Source organism: Arachis hypogaea, chromosome 1 (genome assembly GCF_003086295.3).
Source record: "Arachis hypogaea cultivar Tifrunner chromosome 1, arahy.Tifrunner.gnm2.J5K5, whole genome shotgun sequence".
In the NCBI taxonomy this organism is placed as follows: Eukaryota; Viridiplantae; Streptophyta; class Magnoliopsida; order Fabales; family Fabaceae; genus Arachis; species Arachis hypogaea.
The window spans coordinates 103,588,539-103,598,163 of record NC_092036.1 but is presented as its reverse complement, the minus strand read 5'-3'; the positions used below and the strand labels follow the sequence as shown (position 1 = coordinate 103,598,163).

The window sequence follows — 9,625 nt, the reverse complement described above, 5'->3', positions numbered from 1 at the left end:
ATATTAGATATTAGTGTTTTGAGGTATTGTTACAACAAATATTATTTTATTTAATATTATAACCATATATATATATATATGTATTTACAAAAGAATTTTAATTCAAGTTTAACAAACATTTTTTAATTATTTTTTCTCTCTTTTTGTTTTAAATATTATTTATTAATTTATAAAAAAATAAAATAACAATAATCACTCACATAATTAAAATAGATCATATTACTACATACATAACATTATATATATCTAGAATTATTATATATGATAAATAATTTTTTTGATATTTTTATAATGACCATATAATTAATTTATGCATAAATTATCTAATCTTTATAAGATATGATCTATTGTATAATATTTTTCTTTTCGTATGGGTACATTAAGATATTATTAATATTATTTTTCATACCAAATATTATTTTTTACTTATTATTATTGAAAAAATATACAAATAAATATTTTTTAATAGAAAAACAATAATAAAAGTTATTAAATAAGATAATTATATAATTAAAAGATTATGGGCAATCTTTTAAATAATAAAAAATAAAATCACAAATTTTACATACTATAAATTTTATAAAAAAAAAGATTTAAGTAGTAAATCAACTTTCAATAAATTACATATTATATATTATTATTTACGTACTAATCATTTTAAACTGAATTAATTTATATTCATAATTTCATATCAAATAATATTTATTTAAAATTATAATTTAAATTCCGTGCAAGGTATGGGCGTATGGGGAACGAAACTAGTTATTATAAAGTGACAATTCCATTTTCGCCCCTCTTTCTTACCGCTGTTCATGTACACAACTTTCCACTATTTTCATACACACAAGGTTCCACTAGAAGCAGTAACAGTTGTTATGGATGCTACTACTATAATAGTATAGTACTATTGCAACAGAGTTTGTTAATTGCTTTCTTTCCTTCAAGGAAATTTTACGATGGGTTCCAACAACTTAATAACAAAGAATACCAATAAAGTAAATTGATAGAACCAATTAATAGTCTAACGATAATAAGACACTGATGTCTATTTTTCCTTCAAAAGTGTTATATTTATCTGAGTATGATGCATTCAAGTTGTTTCTCTTTTTGCCACCAAAGCAATAATGCATGCATGGTGGTTAATAAAGCATACAGTAGCATAGATAGCACTAGATGGTACTTAGTAACAACTAAGTAACATTAAGTTGGGCATAAATATTGTATTTGAATGACAAAAACATTTGGCCTTCTATGAGAGTGGCTCACAACCTTACCAAATGACTTAGTGGGACAGGTAACTCACAAGTAATATATAATTAAAGGCTAGATTAAGAGAAAAGAAGAAGAAGAAAGTATATGCATCCACTACTGTGTGACAAGGTTAAGTATTCAAAATTAAATAAGCAATAAATGAAAGATGCCGCACATAGCTTGCTTAACCAGATGGAAATACTCAAAATAGGTGAGCTGTCAAGTCCTATTATAAAAAAGATAAAAAAAAAAAGAAAAAAGATATGAATTAGAAAAAGAAAAAGCAATGTAACAGAGAGGGAGGAGGGTGATAGATAAGCCACTACTCCATCTAACATGGCTCTATATAGCTATAATTAACAACTCGCTTAGCTTCCCCATTCGTTCTGCATCTTTTTTAGCTCCTCTTTCAAGCTCCTCCTCATCAAATTAAATTTCCTGCATTTCAACCAACTACAGTTGGATCATATTGAATTGAAGGTACTTCTCATGTCTCAAAGCGTTTAATTTCTAATTCAAGTTTTCAACGCCAATACACTTTCTATTTGTATTGTGTTTCATTTTGCTAGAAATTCATGTGTAGTTATATTTACGTAAATTATAATTTAATTAAATATATTAAATCATGTAACAGTGATTAACTATTAATTTCATATGAAGACAAATACATACGAGTCTACATTTTCATCTACAATGCCCGATTGATGACATGTATCTAAATGTCTCAAATGTGAAAAGCTTATTATGAAATAGTATGGCAAAGTTTGATTAAGTGAATGCTTGTTTTTTTATGGTGGCGATATAGGAATAGAGAGATGGCAAGCGAAGCACCAAGTTGGGCTGATCAATGGGGTGCTGGTGGTATTGGTGCCATGGAAGATGATGCCACAACATTCCAAAAAGACACTGGAAAGAACAAGAAGTCTGGTTCTAAGGGTGGTTTTGGTAGAGTCAAAGCAACCGCTTCAAATTGTGTGAAATGGATGAAAAGCCTTTGCAAGAGAAAGAAAGCATCCAAGTAATGAGAGCACGCAACAACTAACTCCTCTCTCTATGCACTTCTAATTGGAGATATCAATTTTGTAATTTATTTCCAATCTTAATGAACTGAGTTTGCTTGAGAGTTAATAAAGCACGTTGCTTAGGAAGGAAGAATATAAATTAGTGGATCAGGATCTGCCTAACACAGCTTGCTTGATTACTTGATAAAACGCTCTTTAGGATAGTGTGGGTCAGTGTTTTGCTTAAGAATCCATGATTTATGATGCCGTAAAATGATGTGTCTCATGTAAAAACATCAACCTGAAAAAGCCTTTTCCCGAGCTACATAAATTCAAAATGCCATTGCTATCCATGCATTAGAATGCGACAACGTTTTATATTGTCTATTGTAGGTCTAACACATACCTACGTGAAACTAAAAACGTCATTGGTCATAGCCATGTATAAGAAATTAAGAATGCAACAAAATTTTACGTAAACTGCTACATAATACAATCTCCTTATTTTTCCGGTCTTGGGTCCAGCTACAATAAACATAGGCCGAGTTTTGTGAGCAATTTTGAAATAACCTACTAATGTTAAAACACGTTAAGAAGCAGTTTGTTCCTTTTGGCTGAAATGATAAGAAATTGAGAAAACGTGATTTTATTTTATTTATTTATTTTAGAAGTTACAGAAGACATGAAATATATACAAGCCAGTGAGTTGCTCCTCTCTACTTTTCAGTTTTCAAAGGAAAATAAGCATCAGAAAGCAAAGTAGTAGTGTCAAACTGTCAACCAAACCAGACAGATATTGGCTAAGAATCCTCTCGTGTTAAAAGGAAAACGAACCTAAACCATAAACATAACCTTATCAAGTTCACATTTCTGCCATTAATTATTTATATTATCTTTTAATTTTTTACAGTAATCAATCTAAAATGTGATAAGATTATGTTCTGTTTTTTTAATATGACTATGAACACGAGAAAATCCAAATATTCAAATGAAGTTAAATATCACTAGTTTTGGACTCTTAACAAGCAAAGATGAGAACAAACTGTAAGATCATAAATCTAACTTCATCCATTGAAGTTCAGACATTATAGATAGTTTAAATAACCAAAGTGCAGGATTATAGAGGAAAAGGGCATTAAACCATAGACAGGCAGAGAATTTACATCTTGCAGATATTTACAGAGGTTAAAATAAATTGGCCTAGTGAGATCCAAAGGTGTTCTCTCCACTGTAAGTCATGTAAAGAAAGCCATCATCATCCTTGTTTTCCTCATAAATAGCAGACATCAAGGCAGCTGCAGCAACAAGAGTATTAGTTATTAAGCACAATCAGTAGTGCAAAACTAACAATTCATCATTTGATGTGGCTACTTACCAGTTGGGGGTAGAGTATTATTGATGAAAACAAATATAGCCTTCTCTGCACTGAGCTTAATCCTTTTACGAACAACATAAACAAACTGACCAACAGTCAAATCAGCTGGAACTAGGTACCTACATTGAGTATTATAATGAAACCAAGTTAGTATTCAATAATGCAAAGAATCATAACTCGATGCATTTTGGCCTAACTGTTTGTAAACACTGCAAGCATTATCTAGAAGTAACGACGCAAATGTCGAGTTGTTTATAAAATCATCATTTAAGAAAGGTGCTTAGCACCTTTAGCAATTGAGCTAACTAGTATGAACCAGAACAGAAGTAAAGAAACATACTTCACACAAACATAAAGTACATGCTTTGAGGATAAAGAGAAGCAGCTGACTAAGGCAGAGTGGCACAACTTCTACAAACACGTGATTGACACAACCTAATTTTTACAGAAAGTACTGCACATCCTAATAAAGGGATGATTCATTATTAATCTACACTTCTACTGAATGCTAGTGAAGTAGATATGTGCACTAACTACTTCCAGCACTTCCATCAACACCAACTCCACATGGTTGATCTGTTTCATATTCATCTACATTCACAGCCTGAAACTAATGTACATTACTAAAAGAAAAATATAGCCCCAAAATCTTCACAAAAAACACAAAGCAAAGTATAATCATCAGACAACAAAAATAAATAAAAAGGAGAAATAGTATAAGTCACAAATTATGAATCGCATACTTCTTCTTATCAATGTCAGGAATGTCACTTCTTTCGGCTTTCTCCACAATCACCTGCACAAAATTGTTCCATTTCACCAGTTGATTAGGAGTGCTCCAAGAAAATACAAAATCAAGCAAATAGTCTATATGCAAACTATCTTACTGGAATTCTGTCAGGATACTTCTCTCTAATGCGGCCAGCTTCAGCCTGCCTTCTTTCTGATATTTCAAAAAAAAAAAAAAGTGAAATTATGAACCAATGAAATAACCATATTCATTATTCTATCCGAAAGAAATAAAGAAAGAAACCTAAAGATCCTTCTCAATTGACTCATATTAGTAACCGGTGTCATACATCTCCAAAGAGAAAAATAATCTATTTCATATTCTACAATCCAAAAACTATTGACTTTGAATTTGATGAATAAAATAATTTCAGATCCAACAAAAAGCTCTTAATTTTCAATTAAAACAGCTATCACAATTCACAACTCTATTAGCCCAATGTTTAGCTGATAAATATTGCAGCTAAGCCAAAGTTTTCCAACGATGAACCACAATTTTTCACAAAGATCATAAACAGCACCAGAAACACTACTTCTGCAATACGTCACAGATAATGATAATTAATTTCTTTCTCCAAAAAAAAAAATCGGAAAAGTACCTAATGGATGTTCGAGCTTGAAGGAACTTTTGGCCATGGTGAAATTGGAAGTGCGATCTGAAAAACAGCGAAAAAATCAGATGAGATGAGTTGAGAGAGCACGAAAGCGAAGAAGGAAGTCATGACACGTGTAATGTGTAAGGTTTGGGAAGAAGAAATTAACATACCAAAGAGGAAGAGATGGATTATTGAGGAATTTGATTGGGATTAAAAGGAAGGAAGCGAGATGCAGAAGAAAACTATTATGATTAATAATAAATAATAATAATCAATAATGGCGACTGAGTATGGTGTTTGTTTTGTTTTCGAGTGGAACACGGAAAAGAGAAAGGAACAGAAACAGAGCATAAGAAATAAGATAACCTCCTTATTTTATTATTATTTAATTTATTTATTTTTGAAACGGATTGGATCGCTTCTAAACCAAGTTAGTAACCTTAGCTGTGATTCTCTCTCTCTCTCTTTCTGTTGGGGTTAGGAATAACAGAACTTTTGAACACTATTGTATTGGGCTTTCAATCAACCTCTTTTTGGACTTTAGGATTTGGATTAGTTTTCCATGTCTCTGTTACTGAAGCCCAACATTATACCTAAATATTTGATGACCAAAAACAAGGTTATATATGCTTATGCACCCAGCAATTTATTAGCTTGTGACAAATTTTTAAATAAAATTTTGATAAATTATTTATTAATCTGTCAACGTGAGACTTAAAAAATATTGTGAAAAATAAAAAATAAAGTTATATCTAAATATTTGAATTTAAAATTAAATGGGAGTTATGACAAAAAAAATTATTAAATAAATAAACAATTCAATTAGATATTTTTTAAAAGTTGTACAATATTCAAATTTTATTATAATAATTAAAAAAATAAAATAAACACATCTAAAAATTATAAAAAGATTTTATGTCTTTTTAAAATTAAATATATATTTAAAATACAAATTAAATAAAATTAAAGTTTAAAATTTAAATTTTAATTTTAAATTTCTATTTCAGATTTAATATATTTAATTATTAATAAATTATAATTTAAATATACATCCAAAAATCAAATTAGTTAAAATTCAAAATTTTGATTTTAAAATTCTAAAATAAATCTTAAACCATCTGATTATTAATTAATATCATACAAAACCTTAAAAGAAGTATTTACTGCATATCATAATTATTAGAGGCGCACTTTTTCCTGAATATTTCTTTTTCCGATGAATTTTTCACTGTGTGTATATGATTGCTGCCTTATTTTTTTGGATTTGGATCCTTTAAAATTTGAATTTTACTTTAAAGAATAAAGTGTGATCTTCTACCCTTTATTAGTTTCTCTTTCATATTTATTCTTGATCCCACCTATGAAATAAATGGTAAGAGATCACACTTTATTCTCTAGAGTGAAATTCAAACTTTAGAAGATCTAAATCCTATTTTTTTTTAATCACAAAATATAATTCTTCTATTTTTTTTCTAGTGATCTATTTTTATCTAATTCTCTGTGCTGCATAGAAAAAGAATAATATAATTTGTTAAAATATATACGCACTAGCAACTCAATTTTATTGTGCACTCAATAAGTTCTTGTCTCGTAACTTTCATTGCGTTATATTTTGATTATTTCCTCGCGTCTTTAATATGCCTTTCTCCTCCTCGCCATTCGTCTACATCAGCGTCGTTCATCCGCCGAAAACGTATCTAAGGTTTGGATGAGTTTCTATTCATAAAGTTTTTTTTTGCGGGTTCTCTGAGTTTAAGTTTTTTACATGAGTTTTGGATGTGCTGATAAAATATTCAGAGTGCATTCTTATAATTTTAGATATGTATATGTTGTTTATTATGTTCTTATGTACATATATAAATTTTTTTACATGAGTTTTAGATGTGTTGATAAAATATTTAGAGTGCATTCTTAAAATTTTGGATGTGTATTTGAGTTTAATTTTTTATGTGTTCAATATATAATTTAGAACTACAATGACAATAATTTAGATGTGTTAATACATAATTTTAAATATGTTTATGTTATTTATTTAATTTTAGATGTGTTTTTGACACGAGTTTTGAATATTTTGAATAAAAAAAATAATTGAAGTGAGTTTAATTGATTTCGATAAATTCACTAATTTTTTAAAAATTAGTACACGAAAAATTGTTGAAAGTTTTATGGTTTGGTTTGAAAAAAAAAATATATTAAAAATGGTTACAAATTTTATGGTGATAAGTATTAAAAATAAGAATGATTCCTTAAAAATAGAAAATATGATTAATTAAAAAAATAAAATATTAAATTTAAAAGATGAATAAAAATTGAATTTTATTGTACAAGTAATAGTTTTTATAAATAAATAAAAGGTTGAGCAAAATAAACAATTGACCAAAAAAAATATTAATATATGATAATTCGAAGTTAACCAATTTCTCTTAAGAAGCACGAAAGAAATCTTAAATCATAATGGAAAAAATAAATATTTTTTATTTAAGAACTTAAATCAAAGGAAAAAAAAGAAAAAAAAAAGGAGAGAGCTTCAATTAATTAAGACTTGATAATGGAAACACATTAACTTTATACTTGGACAAGCTTTCATTTCACCTTAAAATTTTAATCTATAAATAAGAATTTAAAAATTGAAAATATATTTATAAAATTTCTTGCCAAGGGAGATAATGCAAACAAAGAAGAGAAAAAGTGGTGTGGGGGCTAGAGTCTCGTGACTCCTCCCTTCTCTTAATGCATATTATTACTTATTTTACGTACATTATTAGTAAATAATCTATTTCATAATGAAAAAAAAAATTTATTATCAACTAAAATTCTTAATAAGTCTAATTAAATATTATGCGTGTAGTCGTGTATTTTTTCTTTTATTTATACTTTTACTATTGTTTCTTTTATTTTATTGTTTTTTATTTTTTATTTTTGTTATCATCGTAGTTACTGCTATTACTGCAAGATATATTTTTAAAATATGTAAAAATTTATATTTAAAAATTATATTTCTTTGTGAAATTGTACTTATTCAAAAGTTATAACTTGTTAAAAAATTATAATTCATTGAATAATTATATCTTTTAAAATAAATACTTTTATTTACGAGTCCGTAATTACATGTTATATGTACCTAGTTGTATGTATGTACTCCGTGTTTATAAATTCTCCTCTTCATTTTATTATTTTTGAATAATCTATTTCAATACTTTTGTTATGCACAATAAAAAAAATAAAAAAATATTATTTTATAAATTATCATTTGATGTAAAAACTTGACTATGTGAGTATAGAAACAAGTTAAGTGTTCTTGTTGTATCATAATAAAAATTTGTCTCTGATCCATTTTACAACACCATAGTAAAGGAAAGTTTGTAACATATGCCTTGAAGAGTTACGTTGTTAGTTATTCTATTCTCTAATATTTTTTTATTGTTATTTCTGTAATATTGTTCTCATATCCTAACTTACAAGTATTCCAATTATTAGAGCTAATAATTACCGCATCCTCTTCCTTCTCTTCCTTTTTTTTTTCATTTGATTTATTCTTTTTTTTTTCTTTTTCTCTTTTATCATAATCTTTTTAATTAAATATCACACAATTAATTTAACGATTCATTTAGTTATAAATGACACAGTTAAGAAATTTTAATGTCAAAATTAAGAAATTTTATGTATCACGTTTAAAAAATTTTGATGTTGTTTTTCTAATAAATTTTACACAATTCAAAATTTTTCTTTTTTCACATTCTCATAATTCTTGTTTCACCCTCTTAATAAAAATATGTGTATCAGACTCATGAACGGACCTAGAGGGGGCGAGTAGTGGTCTCGGCCCCCTAAATTTTAAAAAACTATACTTATATATGAGATATGTACTTAAAAAAAGTAATTTAGTAGTTTTATATGTATTATTTTTCACTATGTGATGGTTGTATATTTTAATTGTTTAATTCACTAATATTTTTCACTTAACTAATTTAATATCATACCCTCAAGTCTTTATACCTTTCAAATTAGTTTTTATACAATAATCTCTATATTTATTTTTAAAAAAATCACTTGTTTTTTTATATTAACATATTTAACATTTATATTATTATATTGATAATAACTTAAATAGTTATATTTTAGTAATCACATTATGTATTTTAAATATTTTTTTTGTAAAAAACACTTATTTTTTTTTTAATTTACGTTGTTAAAAAAATTTTATAAAGATATCTTATATCTTGTATTCTATAAGGGTAATGTGTCTTTTAAATAAGTAATAATTTATACTTTATTTTTAATTTTTTAAAATTTTTAAAAGAATTAATTTTAATTAATAAGATACGCGATCATTTTTAATTTTTTAGTAAATGACACAAAAAATTTTGTAAAGAATCACAAGTCCAAAATCTTAACTCACTCAACCAACAAAATACATTCAAATATGTTTTAAAAAAAATACATCAATTTATTATAAATAACATAAAAATGGCTAAATCTCTTATATATATGAATTCAATATCACCCAACTAGTTTAATGATAAGAAAAGTACATTATTTAGTTGAAAATGATATGGTTAAAAAATTTGTATGTCATAGTTAAGAAATTCTGGTATCAAAATTAAAAGACTTTT

The 9,625-nt window shown here is 26.8% G+C and overlaps 1 protein-coding gene and 1 long non-coding RNA gene across 2 annotated transcripts; one reads left to right on the top strand and one right to left on the bottom strand.

Moving 5' to 3' along the window:
• The first annotated feature begins 1,243 nt into the window (after positions 1 to 1,243).
• LOC112705810 (uncharacterized) lies at positions 1,244 to 2,583 on the top strand. The gene is made up of 2 exons (XR_003155574.3): positions 1,244 to 1,731; positions 2,057 to 2,583. It is a non-coding gene; the product is annotated as an uncharacterized lncRNA (long non-coding RNA).
• Positions 2,584 to 3,233: 650 nt separating this feature from the next.
• Positions 3,234 to 5,419, bottom strand: LOC112705799 (autophagy-related protein 8C). Its single transcript, XM_025756768.3, has 6 exons — positions 5,183 to 5,419; positions 5,016 to 5,072; positions 4,515 to 4,570; positions 4,371 to 4,423; positions 3,628 to 3,746; positions 3,234 to 3,547 (listed from the first exon to the last, which is right to left on the bottom strand). Exons 2-6 carry the CDS (start codon positions 5,050 to 5,052, stop codon positions 3,453 to 3,455), a joined length of 360 nt encoding a protein of 119 aa, XP_025612553.1. The 5' UTR covers positions 5,053 to 5,072; positions 5,183 to 5,419; the 3' UTR covers positions 3,234 to 3,452.
• Between the last annotated feature and the right edge of the window lie 4,206 nt (positions 5,420 to 9,625).